The 24,304-nt window shown below is 59.1% G+C and overlaps 3 protein-coding genes across 16 annotated transcripts in view; all 3 read right to left on the reverse strand.

Moving 5' to 3' along the window:
• Positions 1-590: 590 nt before the first annotated feature.
• Positions 591-10,661, reverse strand: AMDHD2 (amidohydrolase domain containing 2). 6 transcript variants are annotated; one of them, XM_081555234.1, is made up of 11 exons: positions 10,516-10,661; positions 10,302-10,438; positions 10,082-10,221; positions 5,729-5,783; positions 5,341-5,553; positions 5,169-5,257; positions 4,949-5,093; positions 4,762-4,869; positions 4,529-4,597; positions 3,558-3,659; positions 591-1,141 (listed from the first exon to the last, which is right to left on the reverse strand). In XM_081555234.1, the coding sequence occupies exons 1-11, from the start codon at positions 10,596-10,598 to the stop codon at positions 1,047-1,049; spliced, it is 1,236 nt and encodes a 411-aa protein (XP_081411360.1). In that variant the 5' UTR covers positions 10,599-10,661; the 3' UTR covers positions 591-1,046. The 6 variants fall into 6 exon arrangements, with proteins under 6 accessions (XP_081411360.1, XP_081411362.1, XP_081411358.1 ...); XM_081555236.1 differs by lacking the exon at positions 591-1,141 and adding an exon at positions 2,929-3,171; XM_081555232.1 differs by lacking the exon at positions 591-1,141 and adding an exon at positions 2,929-3,215.
• A 120-nt stretch (positions 10,662-10,781) lies between these two features.
• Positions 10,782-16,166, reverse strand: ATP6V0C (ATPase H+ transporting V0 subunit c). The gene is made up of 3 exons (XM_081555250.1): positions 15,941-16,166; positions 11,690-11,873; positions 10,782-11,549 (listed from the first exon to the last, which is right to left on the reverse strand). Exons 1-3 carry the CDS (start codon positions 16,017-16,019, stop codon positions 11,345-11,347), a joined length of 468 nt encoding a protein of 155 aa, XP_081411376.1. The 5' UTR covers positions 16,020-16,166; the 3' UTR covers positions 10,782-11,344.
• Positions 16,167-22,580: 6,414 nt separating this feature from the next.
• TBC1D24 (TBC1 domain family member 24) overlaps positions 22,581-24,304 on the reverse strand; it is a 28,654-nt gene continuing 26,930 nt past the window's right edge. For 7 of the 9 annotated variants that reach the window (XM_081555285.1, XM_081555267.1, XM_081555270.1 and 4 more), the window contains one exon: positions 22,581-24,294. The gene's annotated coding sequence lies outside the window, so the exon portion shown is untranslated. The remainder of the gene's footprint in view (positions 24,295-24,304) is intronic. The other 2 variants (XM_081555304.1, XM_081555303.1) reach the window with 1 other exon arrangement.

Consider the following 24,304-nt stretch of genomic DNA (forward strand, 5'->3'; position numbering starts at 1 on the left):
TTCAATTCAAAAACTCAGTGAATAGCAGAGCCGTATTGCTATTGCAATTCCCGTTTGTAGAACAAAGTCGTAAATATGGAACAAGGTCCAGAACCACGTTACGAGGTACCACACCGAGCTGTTACAGGTTGGGGGGAGTGGGGTGCCGAGGGGCGTGGAGAAGAGGACCGGGGTGCCGGCGCTACAGGGTCGGGAGAGGAGGGCAGAGGGACGGGGCCGGGCCTCCAGCTCCCCACCCGCTCCTTGAAGACGTCAGAGGGCTCCGCGCGCCCCTATTGCTCGGCCGAGGCGCAGCCCTCCGCAGAGAAGCCCTGATTGGCCTGAGCCGCCCCCCCGCCTCCCCGCCCCCGGCCAGGGCGCGCGAGTTCTCCGGCGCCGCACCTCCTCCGCGACCTGCGCGCCCTCTCAGGCCCAGCGCCTGAGCCGCGGCGGAGCAGGTTGTACCAGGTTCGTTGTGGACGCCCGGCCTCTAGGGCATAGCCCGGTTCCGCGTTGTCGACACGCTTGTCCCCAAGCCGGCTTCTCCGGTCGCAATCACTGCACACGCCTGCAGCCGGCTCCTAGCCCACAGCTCACCATGGTGCCGGATGCGCTCGGGGCCTGGAGACCCGTCATCCCGAAGACGGGCCCGAGGCTTCGGGAGGGAGCCCCCAGCAACAGCCAGGTGAAGCCTCACAGCGCCCGGGCTCGGCCGCCAGGTGGCCCCCGCCCCCTCCCTGGGGGGTCGCGACGCGGCAGCTGCGTGGGGCTGGCACGTCCCTGCAGAGCCTCTTACCCACGCCCACCCAAACAAACCACTAAGGAGAAGCTGGGAGCATGCCAGGTCACCGCCCGATCCCATCCCAGCTTCTCCAAATGGTGAAAGTCGCCAGCGCTCATTAGTGACTCAGCACACACCTGGCGTCACCTCCCCCCGACCCCCCATGCCCACATCAAGGCAAGCCCGTCCCCCTACTTTACCTGAGTCTGGCCCCACTGCCACCCCACAGGGTCTCCTTACTACCCACGCGGGGCATCCTTGTGTCTAAAACCCAACAGCTTGAAACTCAGACAAATGAGCGAGGTGGGTGAGAGGGTGGGAGCAAGGGCGTCCTTGGTGCACGTCGGCTTTGTGGAGGCCTGGAGATGATGCTGGTGATGGCTGCACAATGTGAACATACTCAATGTCATTGAACTCTGCACTTCAACATGGTTACAACGGCGAACGTTCCGTGTATTTAACATCAAAATAAATAAACAAACCTCCAATGGTTGCCCCACCTCAAAACCCACACTCCCAGCCCAGCTGCAGGGCTCAGTTCCCCACGCCACAGTTTCTCTCCAGCCTCGAAGTCACCCCCTCCAACCCCACACTAAGCCTGAGCCCTGGGCCTGTGCAGGGCAGTTCCCTTTGCTTCCAGCCCACCCTCCCTGGTGTCACCCCACTGACCACCACCTCGATGAGCCCCTCCGTGATTCTGCAGAGGCCGTGTTATCAGAAGCCCCTGAGCTGGCAGCCAGGCCACATCCTGGCCTATCCTCACCAGCCCTGGGAGCCTGTGCTCCTGCTTCCCCAGCTGACAAATGAGACTGACAAACAGGAACACTCACTTTGGATTGTGGACAGAACGGAGGGAGGGGATAATACACTGGAATACCTGGAGGCGGCCTTGGGCTGAGCAGGTGGAGGGACTTGTGTTGCTCTGGAAGGTGGCCCCCAGCCCCAGATCACCCCTCAGCCCTGTGTCACGTGGCTGCTCTTCCCAGAAGTCATTGGGACCTGCAACCATCTTTGTCCCCTTGGGTCCAGACACCTCCTTTAGCGTCTAGAGGCAGGAGCAGTGGCTGGGGCTTTGGACGACTCTGCCCCAGACCTGCGGCCCCCAGGGCTGCTGCCTTGAGGGGGAGGGGACGGGGAGGGGGAGGGGGGCCCACCCTAGGACCCAAATGAGGGGAAGTCAAGATGACCCCAGGCTTGGGGCTGCACCAACCCCTGCTGGGTCATGGTCCTCAGAGACAGCAGGGCACCCCAGAACCCCCCACTCCACACCTCAAAGTTGTCCTGTCTGAGGAGCCCAAAAGCTCCCAGCATGGGGGCGCTGTCGCCAGGGCCGGGAACACAGAATGCACAGAATGACACTGATGGACAGACACAGAGGTAGGGTGGGGGACACACACCGAAGACCTCGAGCTGCCCACCAGCACCAGGCAGGGTCGCCCACATTTCTGCCAACCTTGGGGGCACTTGGATCATTGCACCCGCTCAGGAGTCGGGTCAGGAGGTGGGGTTGGAGCCCTGATTATCCCAAGGGCTCAAGGCAGCGTGGGACTGCTGGTTGGGCAGGTTGACCAGGGTCAGCCCAGGGGCCCCAAGGCCAGTGCAGACTTCTCTGGAAGGTCAGAGAGGAGGGCCCGGTGCTGTGTCTAGGTCCAGCATTGTGGCATTGGGCCTCCACTATGCCCACCCAACTTGGGAGTACAGACAATGACCCATAGCACACCCTTGCCTCCCAAACCCTCTACGGTGCCCACCCGAGGCCCCTCCCTTCTCCAGCTCCTTCCAGCATTTCCTTGTCTCCAGGAGTAATGGATCCCGTTCTTGCCTGCTGAACATTCCAAGATGTAGCTAGCTCCCTTTTCCTCAGTGCCACTGGCAAACTTCTCAACCCTCACACTTGCTCCTTAAGCCCCTTCCTGCCAGCTTCCCCCTCCAGCCCTTCACTCCCTTGCAACTGGCCCATCTGCCTGTGGGTCTGAGGCCTCCGACACATCCGTCCAACAGAGACGGGCCCCGCTGCCTCCACTGAGCCCCAGAATCCCACAGGCAGGGTGGAGCAGCCACTCCCAACCCTAAGGGATAAACACCCACCCACTCCCACCAAAGGGCCACGCATGGGGTGAGGGCGGAACAAAGTCCCACTGTGAAGCAAAACTCAGAGACCAGGCGCGTCCCTATGGGGCACACATTTATCCAAGCCGCTGCCTCTGGGCTGAGGCCTCCACGTGGGCCAGGGCTCCCTTCGCTCTCTGGAGACCAGCTCCCCAATGCCCAGCCGACAGTGTCCAGCTGGGGCTGGGCATCCCCTCCAGCGGTGGTCCTGGGTCACGGCCTGGCCTCCTCTGCCTGCCACACCAGCTCGCCCGAGATGTAGGTGGCCCGGACGTGCAGAGAGTCATCGAGCACCACGAAGTCTGGGTCGGAGCGGGGCGGTGAGAAGGGGGCAGAGGCAGGGCCCCTGCTGCCCACACCATGAGGCTGGGGGGGTGCGGGGGAAACCAAGGCCCAGAACACGATTTCTGCGGGACACCCTGGCCCATCACAGATCAACTTGAGGTCCCGGGAGCAAGACTCCTGGCAGCAGAGAGCACCCAATAGCACTCCCATAGACCCTTGCCAGGCCCATCTAGGAAGCCAGAACGCCTGGCCTGCCCGATGGGGAAGAGGGGCCGGACTAAGGCCCTGGCCAGGCGAAGCTCCTGGGAATGGGGAAGCGCCTGCCTCCGGCCCACCTGTCCCTACCCCAGCTCTGTCCCAGGCCTCCTGGGAACCCCTGGGCCGCCCCCTGTTGTGCCCTGACCTGCGTCGGCCCCGAAGTCCAGGGTCCCCTTGCACTTCTCCAGCCCCAGCAGCTGTGCTGGATGCAGGGATGCAGCCTCCAGGGCAGACTCCACACTGCAGCCTACTTGGGGACACAAGTGGTGGTGACCATCCCTGACCCCTGGCTGGCTCTGCCATTTGACGGGGTGGGGGTGGGGTGGGGTGGGGTGAGGGGCAGAGCACCGAGTCCCAGGTGGCCTCACAGATGCCCGGGGTCCTGCTTCCAGGAGGGGTGCTCTCCCTGGAAGCCAAGGGGAGGGGCTGAAGGCATTTGGGTCCAAAATGTTTTAAGAGTGAGGTCCCTGCAGGGTTGGGTCCAAAATGTTTTATGAGTGAGGTCCCTGCAGGGTTGGGATGGGGCATGGTGGGAAGAGGGTCCCCAGCAGGGTGCTCCCAGCCCCTGAACTTCAAGGCCTCTCCTTCCCCAAACCTGGGGATGCTACTGGTACCCCAATTCTCTCCAGCGCCTGCTTCACTCCCCAAGCCAGGCCACTGCTGTCATCTGCCTCCTAACCCATCTCCCTGCTCCTCCAACCAGCACCTTGGACCGCAGTGCTCCCCCCAACCCCCTGCCTGACACCCCAGCCCCAGGTCACTGCCTAGAGCCTCGCAGGGCCTGGCCCACCACGGCCTCTGCGAGACACCCACCACTACCCCCATAACGTGCCAACCCTGGAGCACAGTCCCACCCCGCAGCTCTGTAGCTACAATCCCACAGGCCCCACCCTTGGGTGCTGTGGCTCCAGGGCCAGTCGCTCTGGGTTCCGGCCCCCTGCTGGTTCGCGCCTCCCTCTCCTTCTGACGGAACCTCCTGCAGGTGGGACCCTGGCCACATTCCTGAGGACCCCACCAGACACAGACCTTGGTGGTCCCTGCCTCCAGCCTCTCCCAGAGGCAGCCTCTACCCCACTGCGGGGCACACATGTGGCACACCCCCCCAGCCTCACTGACCTGTGGCCTGCAGGAAGTGCCGGACACAAGTATCCATTGGGGCGATGCTGCCACTCAGTATGTTGGTGCCTTGAGAGCAGAGAGGACAGGTTCTGGGGGCGGGTAGAGGGAGAAGGACACCAGGCACCCTGGGCCACCCCGGAGGTCAGCAGGAACACCTAGGTTCTCACATCCCAGCAGAGTGCCGAGAGGCTGATCTCACTCTGGCAGTGCTGGGGACACGGATCACTCACCTGCCACATAGGCTGTCAGCCCATCCACCTCCACCTCCTGCTGCCCCAGCGTGTGTCGGCCGTTGCCCAAGCCCAGTGCAGGGACAGCATCAGTGACCAGCACCAGCCCTGCAGGGAGAGGGGGCCTCAGGACCTGCCCAGCCTTGTCTTCCCACCCATTCCCGCCCCGCCCTGCTCTGCCACTCACCCTTGGGATGGGCCCTGTGGGCGATGCGCAGGGCGGCCGGGTTGGTGTGTATGCCGTCAGCAATCATCCCGTAGAAGATACGGCGGCCTGCGGGCAGTCGATCGCTGGTCAGGAGCCCCACGATGCCAGGGTCGCGGTGGTGGAACTGGGTGGGGGCAGGAGGGGCAGTGAGTGACAGCTGGGCCCCACCCCCCTCCTCCCGAGCAGGGCCTGGACTCACAGGCAGCATGGCGTTGAAGAGGTGGGTGATGAAGGTGGCCCCACTCTGCACGGCTTCCTCCGCAGTACCCAGGTCAGCCACCGAGTGCCCTGCGGGGACCCAGACTCAGATTCAGTGCCCAGCCTGGGAGCTGGGGCAGACGCCTTGAGGTGATGACACCCGCCCGCCTTACCTAGGGACACGCAGATGCCGAGGGCTGTCAGCGCCCGGATCACCTCGTGGCTGTGGCCCAGCTCGGGGGCCAGCGTCACAATGCGGACATTGTCCAGGCCCCCGTAGGTGGCCAGCACGTCTTGGAAAGCGTCGGCCTCAAAGGAGCGCAGGTGGGCCTCGGGGTGTGCACCCCGCTTCTCCCGGCTGATGAAGGGGCCCTCCAGGTGCACCCCTGGGGGGAGGGAAGGGGCTAGTTCTAGCAGGCCCCCCGCCCTGCGGCCCCCACCCTGGCCCCTCTTGCCTGCCTGCCCTCCCTCCCCGGTCAGGCATCTGGAAGGCGAGGGGCTGCCAACAGGTCCCCAAGGAACCTCCCAGGATAGGGGTGGGGAAAGGGGCGAGCCACTCACCGAGGACCCCTGCCCCATGGGGACCACCACTCTTCACGGGGATCTGAGGAAGGACCTGGGGGGAACCAGCTGTTAAAGCCCTGCCCCCAAGGCCCAGCACCCAGAGGTCACAGCCCAGGCAAGGTCAGAGGCCGGAGTTCAGAGCCCAGCCCCTGCTGGCCTGCCCTCAGGTGTTAGAAGATGGTTGAAGGCCTCAACCACAGAAAGCACAGCAATCCAGAAATGACCTGGGGATGCGGGACTGGCCTGCCCAAGATGACCCAGAGGCGTGGAGACAGTGCCCAGGCGGGGGGCAGGAGCTAGGCACTGAGGTCCTCAAGGTGCCCCCGTCAGACAGCAGCCAGGATGCAGCGGGCCGCACACCAAGGGCCTGGACCCAGCCAGGGCAACCAGCCCGACCTCGCCAAGCTGCAGGCCCAGGAAGCAGGGCTGAGGCAGGAGGAGTGCACGTCATCCAGGCAGAGTGAGGGGCCGAAGCAAGGCTGAGTGGCCAGAGAGCTCAGGCATCAAGGGTGCGGCCACGCTGTGCCTGGGTCTGGACACCAGGGGCAAAGTCACCTATGTGTGACAGGCGCTCAGGTGACACATCTGAGAGGTAGACAAAGCAGGCAGGAGTCCCAGCCCACAACGCCCTTCAACGTGGAGAAGGATGGGGAACGGGGAGCCTGGGGTACCCGGGCACCCTCTGCTAGAACCACAAAAGTACAAGGATTTTTACAAGGCTTAAGCTCAGTGGGACAAAGACAAGAGGAAATGGGCAGGCCGAGCTGGATGCCTGACGAGCAGCTGCCAGGCGGGCGTGCGCAGCCAGGGCAGCGAGAGCAGGGCGCTAAAGTTTCTGCAGGAAGACAAAACAGATGGAACCTTCGCTGAACCCCAAAATCTTGAACCCAGAGGGAGACAACAGGCTGAAACCGTGGGGCTGAGTTAGCAGATCAAAAATCTAAGCAAACGAAGGTGAACTCCCAGGAAAACAGAGCTGACAGATGAGAAAATGACGAGTCTTGATAACTGAGTCGGAGAAGGCAATGGCACCCCACTCCGATACTCTTGCCTGGACAATCCCACAGACAGGGGAGCCTGGTAGGCTGCAGTCCATGGGGTCGCGAAGAGTCAGACACGACTAAGCGACTTCACTTTCACTTTTGACTTTCACGCATTTGAGAAGGAAATGGCAACCCACTCCGGTGTTCTTGCCTGGAGAATCCCAGGGACGGCGGAGCCTGGTGGGCTGCCGTCTATGGGGTCGCACAGAGTCGGACACGACTGAAGCGACTTAGTAGTAGTAGATAACTGAGTGAATCAGAACTATGGAAGACTCTAGGGAGGGTGGGGGGCTAGAAGGGCGTGAGACAGGGACTGGGGGCTGCCGAGAAGCTAACGTGTATCTTTCCCAGCCCGTTTACGCTGCCCTAAACAAAAAAACAGGAGTATCAGTACATCTTTTAGAGATATGGAAGCAAGTTCCATAGGTTAGCCGAGTGGAAAGTGATCATCTCTTGGAGGGAACTGGTGGGAGCAAAGGGCTGCAGTTTTTCCTAACGAGCCAAGTGATACACATAAATTCAATGAAGAGTTAAAAAGTGAAAAGAATAAGAGATAATGGCTGAGTTTTCCCAGAATAGAGTTTTTTTCAAAAGAGAGAGAAAAACCAAGTTGACAGAACAGACAGTCTTGAAGCGAAGGGAGTGAGGCACGTGCAAAACAGGAAGGCAGCAGAAAGGTCAAAGTACAGAGGGCCTGGCTGTCGCCCTGAGGTGCCTGATGTTGACTCAGCAGGCGGTGCGGCTGAAGTAGGGGACAAGGTGCTCTGACCCTCCTCCTGGAAGGGTAGGAAAGGGCAAGGCAGGAAGAGGAGACCCCAGAAGAAGAGCAGGTGGTCTCAGTGGACCTGAAGAACTTCTGACCAACTAGCAATTGAGTTCCGCTGGCTGTGAACAGGCCCTGGAGGAAGGCGGGCAGAACAGCAGGAGCAGTGCGTGGGGGCCTGCAAGTGAATGGTCCTCTAGCTTCTACGGCGATCACCTTGCATTAACATTTTCATATTCAAAGCCCTCTGCGATTTCCTCCACAAATCAGTTTACTCTCTACCTCCCAAGGCGTTTATGAGCAGCGATCAGTGCTGGGAAAAAAATGTTAAGATGGAAGCCCTACTGGCCTGAAACCCCTTCCCTAAGGCAGGAGCCCCACACTCTGTATCAAGATGCTTGATGGTGCTGCAGAAGTTGGGAGGCAGCTCGGCTGCAAAGGAGCTGCAGGTGCCCGCTGCTAGGGTGGACAAAATGAAGCAAAGGCCTTCCAGGCAGAAGACCTGGGGGCAAAGGAGGAGGGGGCTGGCTGCAGGGTATGGGGGAGGGAACTCTCAGGAACAGGCCCACCCTGCAGGGGAACGGGAGAGGGGTGTGATTTGCAGAGCCAGGCACCCAGGGAAGGCACCCAGGCAGGGCCCAGGGCTGGGACAGCAGTGGGGAAACTGGGTAACAGTCACTAAGCCCCCCTGATGGGAACCAGAGAGATGACGACAAAGAATAAGGGAGCAAGAGAGTGGATTTGTTCCCGGGTCCTGAGCAGGAAGATCACGACCTGATGACTAAGAGAGAAAACACAGAACTGTGGGCCAGTTTGCAGTGGGAAAATCAGTTTGGTTTTTGACACTGGACTCTGCAATGAGAGAGTAGGGGGAAATTTCCAGAAAGATGTGAGCAGCTAACATCTCAGTTCAGTTCAGTTGTTCAGTCGTGTCCGACTCTTTGTGACCCCATGAATTGCAGCACGCCAGGCCTCTCTGTCCATCACCAACTCCCGGAGTCTACCCAAACCAATGTCCATCAAGTCGGTGATGCCATCCAACCATCTCATCCTCTGTCGTCCCCTTCTCCTCCTGCCCCCAATCCTACCCAGCATTAGGGTCTTTTCCAATGAGTCAACTCTTCGCATGAGGTGTTTCAGCTTCAACATCAGTCCTTCCAATGAACATCCAGGATTGATCTCCTTTAGGATGGATTGATTGGAGATCTCTTCAAGAAAATTAGAGATACCAAAGGAACATTTCATGCAAAGATAGGCTTGATAAAGGACAAAAATGGTATGGACCTAACAGAAGCAGAAGATATTAAGAAGAGGTGGCAAGAATACACAGAAGAACTGTACAAAAAAGATCTTCACGACCCAGATAATCACGATGGTGTGATCACTCACCTAGAGCCAGACATCCTGGAATGTGAAGTCAAGTGGGCCTTAGAAAGCATCACTATGAACAAAGCTAACATCTACCAGGATCTTAATATGAACTGAGTGTACTGCTGAGCATACAACACTGATAGATAGATTCCACTGTTCTTAAAATCTTAAACCTTGCTTACGTTTTGACGAAACTGACACTAGACAACAAGAAATGAACGTCCCGTATTGTTCAGCTGACAGATGAAGTCAGGAGGCTGGGACTGAACCCAGGGAGCAGGGCCAACCTCCTGCAGCCCTGGCTGTGAGTCTGCGCACACCCCAGATGGGGACTCAGTAGCAGACAGGCAACCTGGGATCCTGGGCTGGACCCTGTTCTGGAGAAAAACTACAGAACTGGGACATAAAAGGTAAAGGATACCCTGATTAATTTTGAGAACTCAAGAACTCTGTGCTACTTGTGTAACCACAAGCTTTTAAAAAAGTTACATAGTACCAAATAAACAGGCATGATATATGCCTGCTACAGTTCAGAAACAGTTCAGAGAAACAGAACAATACACAAAACAAGATGGAATACTACAACGTGATAAAGAGCAAAACCAGAAAATCTGCGTAAATGAAACTTCTTAAAGGAACAATGAACCTTGGACAACTAAATCCCAACACTTAAAGAAGTGAAGAGTGAGGGGTGTGGACGGGAGCAGCAAAGGAAGCCTGGGGTAGATAATGGGGCTCCTTTATGAAAGCTGTTCCCAGGAGCTGCCTGCCACGGACCGGTTTGGGGGATGAGCAGGTAAGGATGTGGCAATCTGCAAGTCCATGGGGTGGGGGGGCGCAGACACACACACGACGACTGAGTCTAGAAGGCGGTTTCTGGTGCCTGAAGGTGGCCAGAATGCAGGCTGGGGAGGGTTGTGTGGCAGGTAAAGGTACTGAGGCTCGGAACGCGGAAGCCCATGGGCACAGCTGCAGTGGCAGAGCAGGCAGAGGAACACCTGGATGAGAAAGCCTGGGGGAGGGGGCCCTAGGCCCCGGGGGAAGGTGGTCAGCAGGTGAGGCCAGCTCGAGTGCCAACGGGGTACTGGTTGACCAGAAGAGATGAGACTTGAAAATCAAGAAGCTGGGTGCTCACGGGGTCTCTTTCGTTTGAGACCGGGAGCCTGACCTCACCTTGTGATAAACCTCCAGTGGCGATGTGACCAACGTGGGGCAGAAAGAGGTGACTCCATGCGACAAGATCCTCCGGGCCACCAGGGCAACCCCCGAACCCACGTCCTCCGAGGCCTGAGAGAAATCAACGCCAAATCCACCTGCGGCCACAGAAAAGAAGGGGTCACCCAGGGCTCGGAGCTTCCCCTCGGGGTCCCCGCCCCGCGGGCCCGGGCCGCACCGTTGATCTGCACGTCGATGAAGCCGGGCGCCAAGATGCAGCCGCCGCAGTCCCGCTGCTCGTCAGCCACGCGCCGTTCCTCAAAGAATAGCTTCTCCGGGTCCAGGATGCGGCCCCCGCGCACCCAGAGGTCCTCCCTGCACACAGAGCGGGCGGGGGCTCGCGTCGCCGGCCTGGAGCCCGCCCGCGCCCCCCGGCCCGCACCCGCGCCCACCTGAGCAGCGCGCCACCCCTCAGGATGCGGCAGTTGATGAACTGGATCACCGGGGCCCGCGCCGCGTCCTGCCCGCCGCGCATCCTGAGCCCAGCCGAGCGGGAGGCGCCAGGTTCCTGCCGGGCCCACGTGACCCTCAGCTGACTGAGGCGCGCCACGTGATCCGCACGCCCACGTGACCCGCAGTAACGTGGCGCCAGCTTCAGCACCACCCTCGGCCCCTCCCTCCCGGCGCCCCCGCCCAGACAGCGACCCATACACAGGTATCCGGTCACATCTGAGAGCTTTATTGGACACGGAGCGGCGCTAGGGCCCCTGGGCCGGGCACACTGGCCCGCGGCACGGGGCAGCCATGGCTGCAGGAGGTGGTTCCATCCAACGGGTCTCGGGGTAAACGGTAACCGCAAACGCATCAACACTCTACCTAAGGTTACTATAGAGTTGGGAGACGGAAAGCTGCTCCAGACGTATGAACAGGTCAAATCTTTATAAATAAACATCCAGTGAAGAGAAATGACAACTCTAATTCATCCTTATACACAGAGCACTCTGGGGCAGATGGGTGGGGGCGGCCGGAGGCCGGCGTCCTCACTGGTCAGGGCCAGGGTGGGGACTGGTGGGCCCAGATGTCCACAGCACGGGGCGGGGGGGGGGGGGGGGAGGCAGGGGCGAGGCTGGGGCAACAGACGGTGGGCACTAGGACACTGCGCATTTACAAGACCGACTACTGGCGGGCAGCTGCCCCGTGCATGTGTCAGGCTGTTCGTCGTGGAATGAGGAGGGGGTGGTCTTGACATCGATCGCGTTCTGTGGCTGGTGGCCCGCAGGGCTACTTTGTGGAGAGGATGAGAGCCACGATGAGCCCGTAGAGGCCGAGCACCTCGGCAAAGATGAGGATAAGGATCATGCCCACGAAGAGCCGCGGCTGCTGGGCAGTGCCGCGCACGCCCGCGTCCCCCACGATGCCGATGGCGAAGCCCGCCGCCAGCCCGCTCAGGCCCACGCTCAGGCCCGCGCCCAGCTGAAGGAAACTCCTGCGGGGGAGAGGACACAGGAGTCATGTCGGTCCATCACCGGGTAGGCAGCCCGCAGTGGGCACGAGCAGCCCACCCAAGGCCCCCCCCACCCGCGGCTTCAACCCAGGCAGGCAGAGGGAGAGCCAGCCGGCCCTCACCTGTAGAGACTGATGCCGTCATTCAGGGAGTTGGCAATGAGGACTGCCACCACTAGGCCGTAGATGGCGATGATCCCAGCCATGACCACCGGGATGATGGACTTCATGATCATCTCTGGCCGCATGACAGACATGGCTGCGATGCCCGTGCCGCTCTTGGCTGTACCGTAGGCGGCGCCCAGGGCTGGCGGGAGAAAGTGAGGTGAGCCCAGAGAACCTGGGGCCAGGACCCGGCAGGCAGCTTTTGGTGTACTCCAGGGCCAATGCAAGTTCTCACCCCCAGGGGCGAGAGAGAGTGGCGCTCACCCAGCCAAAGAGCGGGAGGTGGCCTCTGGTAAGACCGGCCACAGGTAGGCACTTGGGGTCTCCTGTGCCCCTCCCCTGGGGGCCCTCCTGGCTGTCTGGCCTACCTGGGCTCTTTCACTCCTGTGGAATCCCAACCCAGGCTCACCAGCACCCCCCAGGCCCGCTACACAGATCCCATGCTCCCACGGAGCCTCAGACCCCCAAGGGGGCGCTGGGACAGGCTGCCCTGTCACGTGGGCAAACAGGTAGCTGGACCCCAGAAGCAATGCAGATTCCAGGCAGATTCTCCCCCGTCTGGGGTTCCAGGCTCATTCCCAGGTCAGAGAAGGCCTGGAAAAGCACAAGCTGCATATCTCAACGGCCCAGACGTCCAGCAAGGGTCGGCCCACCAGCCCTGGGACCACATCAAAATAGCACGCAGAGCCCCTGCAACACAGGGTCAGGGGAAGCTGGCCTGGCAACTCGCACTCCAGGCCAGAGCTTTGTCCACTACCCACCCGGCCCGTGGTAGTCTCCACAGCTCCGGCCCCGGGACACGCTGCACCCAACGCTGGTGTGTTGAGAGCTCCATCAGGAAAGGCCCTCCTGGCACATAGCAGGCCAGGATCCTCGAGCTCGAGGAGAATCTCAACCAGACAAAGGGCAGTAGAAGACGACAAGGGACAGGAAGGACAGTGGGCTCTGAAGTCATCACCCAGGCTGACCCCAAGAACCCCGCAGACACCTCTGAGAAGCCCAGTTTCTCTGGTAAGGCGGGAGCGGGTGTCTAGGCACTGCAGGGTTCCCATCTCCCCTACCATTGTCCTTCCTCCCTCTTCCCAGGGTGGACTGCTTTCCTGAAACACCCCTCCTCCTGCTTGTCCTCCAAGTCTAGAAAAACATTTCCAAGCACAAGGGAAAGCCAGAGGGAGCCCAAGCAGGACACCTGACTGCTGCCTGCCCCCAAGGCTCCTCCTGCGCTGAGCAGAGGCCGACCTGGGGCAGAGGTGGAGGAGCCAGAACAGTCACAGACATTCCTCTGTACCTGACTCACCTAGCTGGGCAGCGAAGATGACTAGTCTGCACTCACTGCAGAGCAGCGATGAGGCCAGAGGGGCTCTGCACCTGGTGAAAGACAGATACGGCCCCTCCAAGCACAGCAACACATTCCAGGAGAGTGGGGAGGTCTGGGGAAGGGCTTCATACGGGAGGTAAGTGAGCAGAGGGATGCCAGTGAGTTGGCGGACATAGAAAGATGGGGCAAGAGAAAGACGACGATTCCAGACCACATGGAGCAGAGACACTGAGCAGGGAGCAGAAGGAGGAAGAGGACAGGGCAAAGGACCTGCTCAGTCTCCTCCGCAGCCCCATGTGCTCAGACATCTGGCCATCAGGTGCTGGTTTTTATGAAGCTGTTCCTGGAGCCAATAGGGCATTTTTTGGTTGCCTCCTGTGAGCGCAGCACCACAGCAGGCCAGCGCCAGGGCTCATTACTCAAGGGCAAGGGCGAGACCTTACAGGGAAGCCAGCATCCCAGGCAGTGGGCCTGGCAAGGCTGTAGTTGGGGAGCTGGCTAGTGAGCTGGGCCCATCCCCACAGAGAGCAGTACGGAGATCATGTGGCTGGGGGTGGGGAGGAACCAGAGGAACAAACGGAAAGAACAGGAAGACTGTCAGAAGGAGAAGCAGCATGGCCTGGGCAGGCCTGGACACCAGCTCCACAGCCAGGCCGGAAAGGGCTCTAGATGGAGCAAGACAGAAACAAAAATCATGAGATGGTTCTGCAGACCCACTAAGAGGGAGGAAGTCATAGAGAAGACGGAGAAAGAGCCACTGACGGTACCGCAGAAAACATGATGAAGAAATAATCTACAAGACTTGGGTCATAAAGTTAAGAAAAAACGGGGAAGCTGGAATGGGAGACGGGGATCAGGCGTGGACCTCATCCAATCTAGGCAGGCCAGGAGCATCTGAGCCAGGGGCAGCAGATGCAGACTGCGGTCATCCTGGGAACACCTGAAGCCTGGAAACTGCAGGCAGGCACAAGGAGGTGGATGAAGACAAGCCCTGGAGAAATAAGGCTAGAGAAAGAAATGAAACAAGAGTGACCCAATTGAACAAGTATAAAAAGTTGGAGACTGTACGGCCACAGTAAGCCACCTACAGGGAGGGGAGGAGGATGGAGCTGTGTACAAGCCAACCAGAGCAGGTGGCCCCCAATTCCCAGGAGCCTGGACCAGTGATATGCTGTTCTCAGTAACTTTCAAAGGCCTGCTGCTCAGGGTTCGGCTCAAAGGCACTCTGACCGGAAGGAGACCAGAAGCTGGATACAGAAAAAGGTTTGGGGGGAAAAGACCACAATTCACATTCCACGTGGGCAAGGTTCTTGTCTTGCTCGCTGATGTCCCCAGTGTCTGGCACCCAGGAATTCAACTGAAATTCGCTGAATGGCCAACGACGGACACAGTCAAGGCAGCGGCCCTGAGGTATTCTGGAGGCAAACAGCAAGAGAGACTGGAGGAAAAGGAAGCACAGCTTTCTGCCGCAAGGAGCGGGCACAGGCAGCGCTGGAAGATGTGGAAATAGTGGGCGGCACCTAGGATGGAAGGGAAGTACAGGCATTTCTCCCACCACAAATGACCCCTAACTCGCACATGATGGGAAGGGCAGGGCCCACTCAGCGGCCTGTGACCTGCGGCAGGCAAGCCCAGGCAGAGGGAGGTCCCCAAGCCCCCACCCCACTGGTGTTTACAGTCAGCAGAGACTGTTTGGAGTTCAATCCCTGCACATACCTACACAGGGAGCCTCTCCAGTCCCAGATAGGGTGGGGCAGGGCGAGTCATCCAAGCCCCAAACCAGACGAACCCAAGAAGCCTGGACTAGACCAGGCCAAACCAGTCGGTGGGGCTGTAGGGGGAGTCAGGACTCACTTCCCTGGATCCCACATCCCTGGCCGGGCCCAAGTGCTCTTCTCCCAGAAAGGCCAATTTTCACTGAATTTTACACCCAGGACTGTTAAGACCCCATTTCAAAACTAGAGTGCCATCTTGAACCCTGGAAGGGCCCCTTCTCCATTCCTGGGGCAGCCCCTCCCAATTCCAGGCCTCAGGAAAAGGGAGAAAGGTCATTTATTCATTCAGGCCTGAAATGAAGACTCCTCCCAAGGAAAAAAGCTCAATCCCCTTAATGCTGAGGCTCCACGCTAACTCGCCCATCCAGACAAGCGTCACACACATAGTCTGGAGGCTGGCCTGTTCCCCGGACACCCACCCTGCGCCCTCGGCCTGTCTGACCAACCTCCACCCCTCGACTCCACTCCCACCTCTGGGTTCCTGCCCTGCTCTCAAGACCAATCTCTCAACCCAGCTTTTCCTACCAACCCACACAAGCTAGTGTTGGGAAACACACAAGCCCTAACCGGAAGCACCTGCCTAGGTGCAGACCCACCTGAACGTCCCCCAACCCCGCTGCCCCACGGAGGCGGGGGGCAGGCAGCCACAAGAACGAGGGCTGTGGACCTCGGCGGGGAGCGCCAGGACCGGCCCCTTGTGGGGGTAGCTTTCTGAGGCGTGATGTCACACCTGCCAGCAGGATGGGGGGGCGGGTGCGGATCAAGCGCAGGACCGAGGGCCCCCACCCCAGTCTTGCTCCCGCCTCTCCGGGGACTAAGATGGCAGCGGCGCCGCCGCCCCTCCCCCGCACCGACGAGACCGGCTCGCAGGGGGACGTCCGGGACACCCTGGGACCCACACTTGAGCCCAGCCTGCGTGCTCCGCTCTCCTGACACCGGACGGCCCCTGCAGCCCTCAGGGTCCCGACAACCCCCCCCGCAGTCACGTGAGACCCGGGACCCCCCCAACAGCTCGAAATTACGTCAGAATGACGTCACACGCCGAACCCCGGGGAGCAACAGGCACGAGCCCCACGAGTCCCCCGTCTCCCGGGCCCCTCCTGCCACGGCGCTCACCGCTGAAGACCATGGCGGCTGAGGCGCCCATGACCGCGAAAAAGGAAGCGTACTCGGGGCCGCTCTTGGCCTCGGACATGTCTGCGGGTGGGGAGGGGGCGAGTTCAGCGGGGCGAGGTCGGGCCGGGCGCGGCGGGCGGCGGACTGCGTGAGGCGAGCTGTCCGGCGGCTGGGAAGGCGACCCGGCCCGTCAGCCGCTGCGCTCTAAATACCAGCACCGCAGGACAAAATGGCGGCCGCGGCCGCGTCACATGACCGGGGCCCCGCCCCTGCGGACCGCACCACTCCGCGCGGGCGGGGGGGCCGGGCGGGGACGCCGGGCGCCCCGCCCCGCCGGCCTGCACCCCAGCGCGCCGCCCCGCGCCGGCCGCCGCGGGCGCCCCTGGGACCCTGCCGCGGTGGGCCCGTCCGGTCGCAGGGCCGGGGCGGGGGGGGGGGGAAACGAGCCTGGATTAGCATACGGGGCGGGGCTCGCGGCGCCCCGCCTTCTCTGCGGCTTCGCGGCCCCACGAGTGTTCGGTTCCGAGCGTCACCGTCCTCTACGGTCTCCTCGTGGAGCCCGGCCGCGGGGTTCTTACGGTCCACCCCGCAGGGACTCAGGACTGCGGTCTACCTCCGACGTCCTCACACCCTCCGGGGTGACCTGAGGGCGGAGCCGGAGTCCTGTGTCCCCGGTAGCGCCGCCCCCCAACCACCCCCGTCCCCTGTCGACCCCGTCTCCAGTCTTCCAAACCCGCCGGTCCCCCGCCCAGCAATTGGGGATTTCTCCCGTGGCTTCCGAGGAAAAGGAGGCCCCTACCCTGTTTCATGCATTGGAGAAGGAAATGGCAACCCACTCCAGTGTTCTTGCCGGGAGAATCCCAGGGACGGGGGAGCCTGGTGGGCTGCTGTCTATGGGGTCGCACAGAGACGGACACGACTGAAGCGACTTAGCAGCAGCAGCAGCAGCACCCTGTATCTGTGCCCTCCTATGCATCAGGGACCTAGACTGCTGTTTTGGAGGGGTTGTCTCTACCCCTCAGCTTGTAGGCACGGTTGATTTGAAACCTTGCATGACCTGTGAAGTCTTCCTCGGATGGCTACATTGTCTGGGGTCCCTTGTCCTGCCTGTTGCCACAGCAAGCCCACAAATCCAGGGCTGCCCTTACTTCTGGAACAGCAGTAAGTGGTTCCCTCTGAGCTAGCAGATCGTCTGGCGTGGGGCTGAGACTGCCCTGATAATCTCATGTGGCTATCCTGGTACCCCGACTGGCTGCCTTATCTCTGCCCACCAGCTCTGGTTCCCTCTGCCCTTTTGCCTCGTCTATTTCAGGAGCCCTGGGTGACTGCCATCTGATTCTGGGTCTCCCTTGAGCCCCACCCCTTGCCCTGACATTAAAGCACTCTTCGTGAACAGCCTGAGCTGTAGCGGTCATCAGCCTTCTCCATGTGGGCAGTGGGGTCACCTCTGGCCTGGCCCTCCCACTGGACCCATCTTCCACACCAGGAACCTCCCTCACAGCCTCTTCACCGTGAGGCTGGGTCTGCACCACCCCCAACCACCCCCAGCACCGAACTTTCAGCCCTTGAGTGCCATGTCTGTCCTGTTTCCAAAGAGAGGAGGCTGCCATTCGGCTTGAGCCCTCCCTACCGCCCCCCACCACCTGACTCTGACTTCTGGAAAGAGGAATCTTCACTCAGTGTCTCCACCTCCTCCCCAGCCCGCTGCCCTGGCAGGTTGCTGGTGACCAAGCTGACAGTTTGTCAGGCTCTCTGAAGGGGCCTGTCTGCTGCTTCGGCCTGCTGCCCGCCTCCCCGCCCCTCTACTCTCTCTAGTTCACCCCCACCTGCTCTGATGCCCTCATGGCCTTCCTCGAGTCACAAGGAGAAGCAAAGACAGGCCTGGGTGCTGAAGCTGCAGCATCACTGCAGGTTCTGGGTGTTCCCAGGGCTCTGCCTGCCATGCCCTGGGTGATCACTCATACATTTCCACACCTGAAGCCGTCCGGGCAAGCGCATGCCTGAGTGCCTGCCCCAGGCCCAGCCCCCATAACTCCAGGCACTCAGGGTCCACAGCCTGGGGAGCCCAGAGTAGGGAGCTGGCATGGCTGGGCAGGGGGAGGCTGCATGCTGGGGCAGAATTCAGACTAAGGAAGGGAGGTACAGGACATCCCCCCTCGGACAACTGTACAGCCAAAAGCACAGTGGTGGCAGAGGATGTGAACCCCTCCATGGCTGAAGTCCCGAGACTGGGAGGTCAAGGAGACTGTTCTCGCCACAGGTGCAGAGGGCAGCTCAGCTCTGCTCACTGTCTTCTGGTTTTCTGCCCAAGTTCTGGTGTGAGAGGTCCCAGTGGATCTCCAGTGGGCCGCTAACACCTCAAACTGAGCTCACCTCCCCCCACCTCCCCACCAGCTTCCCCTTGGGTTATTTCCATTTCCAGCAAGAGGCACAACCAGCCAGCCAGGCAGCCACCTCACCAGCAGCCTTCGAGTCACGGCTCACTCTTCATTACTCACCAGGCCCCAAGGTTCCGTGGCTTCCCAGCTCTCAGCTGTGCCCCCACCCCAGTGCCACCGCTGCCCCTCAGGCGGGCCTTCACTTCTGCCCTGGGTCTCCTCACAGCCTCTCACCTGGCCACCTGCCCAGTCTTCCCGACCCTCTCTCAGGGGACCTTCCTAACTGGTACATGGGACAAGCTGCTCTGGAATCCTTCCCCCTAAGCATCGGGGCGGGGTGGGGGCGTCATTATCTAATCCTCATAATGATCTTTTGAGGAAGGTTTCACCATTACCCTCATCCTGTGGACAACGAAGCAGGCCTAGGAAGGTGAAGCACCTTGCCTGGTGTCAGCTGGCTAGTGAGGAGCGGAAGTGAAACTCAAGCCCCACTGGTTGAGCGTGGTCCGTGCAGCTCTCTACACTGCCTGCTTCCTGCCTGAGAGGTCAGGGAGTGTCTGGTGACCAGTGACAGACTCAGGAGGGATCCAGGTCACCCTCCCCTTGGCCTCCCAGCTCCAGGCAGACCCTGGGGGTGGGGGAAGGTCCAGGGGATGTGGAAGGGACTGGCCAGGGACGCATGCCTCTGCCTTCTCTCCCCTAGCTGTGCGGCCCCTGGTGTGAAGTCACAGCATCACAAGCCGCTGGCCTGTCCCAGTGCAGGTGGGGATTTCCAGGAATAAAGAAGGAAGTGCTGGGACTTCCCTGGTGGTTCAGTGGCTAAGAAGACTCTGCGTTCCCAATGCAGGGGGCCCGGGTTCAACCCCTGGTTAGGGAACTGGATCCCACATGCTGCAACTAAAGATCCTGCATGCAACAACTAAGACCAAGCGCAGCCAAATAAATGGAAGAAGGGGCTTTGGGAAACTCAAGCCAGAGACCCTGGTAGGGAGAGATATACAGAGATGTGGGGTGGAGTCCTGACTTCCCTGAGGGTTCTAACGGAGGTGAACAAGCCCACTGTCTGCACTGGAAGATCATAGGAGAGAGAAACCCAGTGACACTTGGCAGAGGAAGGGCTTCCTTGGTGGTGCTAGCGGTAAAGAACTGGTCTGTCAATGCAGGCTCGAGCAGCAAGAGATGCCGGTTCGATCCCTGGGTCCGGAAGATCCCCTGCAGGAGGGCACAGCAACCAACCTACACCAGTATTCTTGCCTGGAGAAACCCATGGACAGAGGAGCCTGGCGGGCTAAGGTCCATAGGGTCGGAAAGAGTTGGGCACGACTGAAGCGACTTAGTACACAGTACACACATATCACTACACACAGGGAAGGGAGAGGATGGCTGGGGAGACAGAGACCAGGAATAAAGTAACAACAGGCCTCAAATGATTGGAAAGCTGAACTTGTCCCGAGGAAGGCTATTTCAAGGAAGAAAGAAGAGAGTCCTGCAGCCTGACATGGCATCTTTATCAAGAAATCAGGAAACTGAAGAGGGTGTGTCCAACTAGAGTGCCCTCTCCCAGTGGACAAGCCTTTTCTTTTGAGTAGCGATGAAGACACACCAGAGGGTGTGACGCTGAGAGAGGAAGCTGGGCCCTCTTGACCTGGCTAGATAAGAGCCTAGTGTGGCCCAGGCAAGGTTGGGAGGAGATGGAAGAAAAAGTATAGTTGTGCTGTCAGAGGGGGAGGGGTGGGATAAATAAGATGATTTTTGGAGTATAATTTAAATAATTGGAGCTCACAAAATGATACACTTTTTTTTTTTAATAAAAAATTGTCCCCTATACAGGCAGGTTGAGGCACAGCTTAGGGCAGCCAGCCCTGCAAGGGAAACTGTATCCCCCAAGCGACTCCAGCTGGATGTCGGGTCCTGAGAGAGGCAAGAGGTGGAGGAAGGGGGTGATCCCAGAGATGGAGCAGGCCTTCTCACTGACCCCAGCCTTGAGGGCTGCCGTGACAGGGCCTGATTCTTTTCTTTTTAGCCAAGCTGAGCTGCTGGTGGGGAGGCTTAGTTCCCCTGAAAGTGAAATCGCTCAGTCGTGTCCGACTCTTTGCGACCCCATGGACTGTAACCTACCAGGCTCCTCTGTCCAAGGGATCCTCCAGGCAAGAATACTGGAGTGGGTTGCCATTTCCTTCTCCAGGGTTCTTCCCGACCCAGGGATCGAACCGAGGTCTCCCGCCTTGCAGGCAGACGCTTTACCCTCTGAGCCACCAGGGAAGCCCCTAACAGAGATCAAATGCAGGCCCCCTGCAGCAGGAGCGCGGAGTCTGAGCCACTGCACCAGCAGGGAAGTCCCAGTCTGATCGATTCTCCACTCTTTTGACAACCAGACTGGCAGCAGGCAGGGAGCCGAGGGCTGGTGCTGACCGCCAGGGGACGGTGTGCGGCTCTTTCCCCAGGGCCAGGGAGGGGGGAATCCTGTGGGTTTACAGTAAACCAGGGCCTGGTGTTGAGCCGGGCGCGGGGAGCAGGTTCGCAGAAAGGATGCTGAATGAATCCTCAGCCCTGGGTGCCCAGGAGGGCACGGTCTGGCCTGGTGTGGGCTCAGAACCCTGAAGGTCAGCACGACCTTACCCTGCTCCGACAGTCAGCCTTCGGCCCCAAGCCACTCCTCTGGCCCATATTGAGCATCTACTGTGTGTGGGCGCTGAACTAGACTCTGGGGATACAGATTGAGGAAGGGAGCTCCCACTCTACCTGGGTGTGTGTGTGTGGGCGGGTGGGTGGGTGGCGGCTAGACAGTGACCTCCCAATGCCAAATCAGCGACAAAGTGGGGAGGGGCCAGCGAGGCTTGGACAGCCCCCAGTGGTGATCTCTAAATGAGGGCTTAAACGATGAGGAGGGTTTGAGCAAAGGAGAGACAGGATCCTGTCTGTGCTTGAAATTACAGACCATCCAAACCACAGAAAGCTGGGCAGCTGCTGGCGAGATGGGAACTGGCGGCTGAGCCCTGAGGTGCACTCAGGTGACAGACAGCTGGCCGGGGAGAGCGCACAGGGGCGGTCCCCACCGGAAGTGCACACAGGGCTGCTGAAGGCAGTGGGCCCCGGGACCCTGTGGGTATTCCCGTGCTGGACTGATTTTCTATGAGGGGCACATTTCACCGTTTTAAGAAACCCGGAGACAGGGAGGAATGGGGAACAAGTGTTTCAATGAGTTCCCTTTTTGGGGGGATGAAAATGGGGAGCTAGATGGAAGTGGTGGGTGTATAGCACTGTGAAGGCCCTGCGGCCACTGCGTCCTCACTGCCTTTGAAGGCAACCATCTTAATGTTTGAGGAGACAGTAAAACAAAGCACTTCCACGGCTGGCTGCAAGTGGGGGCTCAGGCTGGGGTTACCCTGGACCCGGCCCAGAGGGGGTCCACGTGAGGTGGTGGTGGGAGGAGAGGGCAGCGACCCAGCCTGAAGGCAGCCGGCCTCTGAGATGTGGGAGGACAGAGGGTCTTCCCGCCCGGGGAGGCATGGGGTCCAGTCCTGGCCTGTGTCCCCACAGCGGGCCCTGAGCCCACGTACAGTAGGAGGGGACTGCAGGCTCGAAACCCACACTGCCCCGTGAGGTGAGTGCACAGCCAGCGCCGTGAGAACTGCCCGACGGTCACCTGCAGGCAGGACCACAGGGACTCCGGCTCTCACAGGCCAACAGGGGAGGGGTGGGGACACTGGCCAGCAGCGGAGTCCCCAGGGGCCTCTGGGGAAGGGTCCTGGGGCAGGGGCTCGCAGCCCATTGACTGCAGGAAATGGCACAGAGGCCCAGGCTCTTGGTTCAGAAGAGGAACTGAAACAGCTGGTGTCAAAGTGCCAGCAGCCCTGGGGCCAAGCCTCTCTTCCCCTCCCAGCCTGGACTTCTGGGCCCCAGGCCAGGCCCTCAAGGGCAGCGGCAGGAGGGGGCTGAGGAGCGGGAACCAGTGGGTCTTGGGAGGGAACCACCAAGGAAAAGGGGCAGCAGGGACGCATGTCCGGCCACCTTGGCTGCCTCCCGTCAGGATGGGAGGGGTGCTGGTGGTCCGCCAGTCCTGGGAGGAACGGGAGGAGGGGCAGGTGCATGTGCGTGGGCAGAGAGAAGAGGTCTCCCGTGGTGGTGCTTATATATGCAGACCTGACACGCACGTGGTTTGGAAAAGACACTGGTGATGGTGACTTCCATACCTTCCAGGTAGGAGTCTCATTTTGATGAGCATGACTATTTCTGATGCTGAGTTTTACACGTGACAGGGATCCTTGCCATTCTTTTATTTTTTTGGCTGTGCCGCACAGCACATGGGATCTTAGCTCCCCAACCAGGGATCGAACCTACGTCCTCTGCATAGGAAGGGTGGCGTCTTAATCACCGGACCACCAGGGAAGTCCCAGCATCCTTTTGATTCTTAACCAAGAAGTTTGGGCCACGATTCCTGATGGCCATTCCTCACATGTACGGAGCACATCCACATGCCGGGAGCCATGAACCAGATCTGTCAGGGGAGGCCTCGGTTGGCACCACCCAGGGCTGCAGGGTGTCTTCCTCGGCAATGAAGAAACTTCTCCTTGTCCATCACGGTCATGTCCAGCACCTCCTTCAGGAACTCCCATCCCTCTGAAATGTTCTTGTATCAAATACTTCACAGTGATGTTGATCCATTTGTTCTCGTTAATTTTATTTAGGACTCAAAATTAACACTGACCAAACGTATCACTGAATCACTTGTTTTTACTTTTTCCAAAGTTAGATTTTTGTTTCACTGCCACATTCGATCACCACATATTTTCACAAGGTCCTGGGAATTCTTTATTACACTCATTGAAATGCTCCAGATCGTCAGTCCAGTAATCCATTTTTCAGCCAAGGACAATGCTACATGAGAACAAGAGGGTCAAATTATTCACACAACTCTTTCTTCTTTTCACTCTTTAGCTTGTAAGCTTCTGACAAGACGTGTCCTTTGCCAGTCAAGGTGCTTCAGGGTGAAATAGAACAGGGGAGGGCTGTGTCTCTGCGTGAAGATAGAAGCAGGGATGGGGCAGCACGGACTCGTCACTGACGAGATGGGGCCCGCAGGCTCCCCTCACCAGGGTCGTGTCTAACGGGGAACGTAACGGAGTGGCCAGTCCTGGGCTTCAGTGATCCAAGGTGGCAGCTTTTGTTAGCTGGTGTGTCCCTTGTCACAGTATGTGTCTGCTGACTCTGTTTCCTTGGCCCCAAGCACGATGTGGACAAATTCCCCGTGGTCCGGTGAAACGAGTGGTGCATTTCAGCACCAGTCACAAGCCACGTGACCTGCACCTAACTCTGAGCACAGTCTGACACGGATATAACGAAGAACATAAACTCTTTTTTTCCACAACAGGTTATTTTTAAAAATGCACATGCTTTTCTTTCTGCCGAACTTGACGACGTCAGGTGAGGCACTTCACGGTGTGCCCGGCACTCCTGACTGATCTGGTGACTTCTCTGTGCAAACACGGCCTGGGGAGGACGGTTGAGATGTGGGAACACATGTGACACGGTCACTGGATGGCCTCACCATGGCAATTTATGTGTGTTTTTAATATCAATGTTAGGTGAATTTGATGACATTCAGAATTTAATTAAAATGTGGGAAAATAAACAGTTATAAAGATTAGATCTGTTCTTGCAACAAAAATCACTACAGAAAAACAGGGAATCTGAATACAGACTGCAGTTTAAGCTTCTAGTGAGTACTAATGTTCATTTCTTGGGTTTCATAAATGAGCTGGGAGTAGGTGGGAGGGTGGGGGTGGGGCTCTATACCCTCCATGAAACTCCTCTGTAAGTCTAAAATTATTTCAAAATAAAGTGACAAAAACTGAATCTCCTAAATATAAGGTATGCAAGGAGATTATTATAAGGGCTCTGTGGCTTCAGGAAATTGATAAATTTGAAGACCTTGTGAAATCTTCAGAATTTTCTAAAACAAGTTGCCCTGAAAAACTAAAAAAAA

This window comes from Giraffa tippelskirchi, chromosome 13 (genome assembly GCF_054371585.1).
Source record: "Giraffa tippelskirchi isolate mGirTip1 chromosome 13, T2T-mGirTip1v1.2.pri, whole genome shotgun sequence".
NCBI classification, from domain to species: domain Eukaryota; kingdom Metazoa; phylum Chordata; class Mammalia; order Artiodactyla; family Giraffidae; genus Giraffa; species Giraffa tippelskirchi.

What these genes read in the sequence shown, in the direction of transcription:
- AMDHD2 (XM_081555231.1), bottom strand. Translation starts at nt 10,598, where the DNA reads ATGCGCGGCGGGCAGGACGCGGCGCGGGCCCCGGTGATCCAGTTCATC. An exon ending in TCTTCAACGCCATGCTGCCT is followed by an intron (nt 5,094 to 5,168) that starts GTGAGTCCAGGC and finishes GCCCCCACCCAG; the next exon opens with TTCCACCACCGCGACCCTGG. An exon ending in GGACTTCGGGGCCGACGCAG is followed by an intron (nt 3,219 to 3,557) that starts GTCAGGGCACAA and finishes TGGTGTGGGCAG; the next exon opens with CAGGGGCCCTGCCTCTGCCC.
- ATP6V0C (XM_081555250.1), bottom strand. Translation starts at nt 16,019, where the DNA reads ATGTCCGAGGCCAAGAGCGGCCCCGAGTACGCTTCCTTTTTCGCGGTC. An exon ending in AGCCGCCATGGTCTTCAGCG is followed by an intron (nt 11,874 to 15,940) that starts GTGAGCGCCGTG and finishes TTCTCCCGCCAG; the next exon opens with CCCTGGGCGCCGCCTACGGT. An exon ending in GACGGCATCAGTCTCTACAG is followed by an intron (nt 11,550 to 11,689) that starts GTGAGGGCCGGC and finishes TCTCCCCCGCAG; the next exon opens with GAGTTTCCTTCAGCTGGGCG.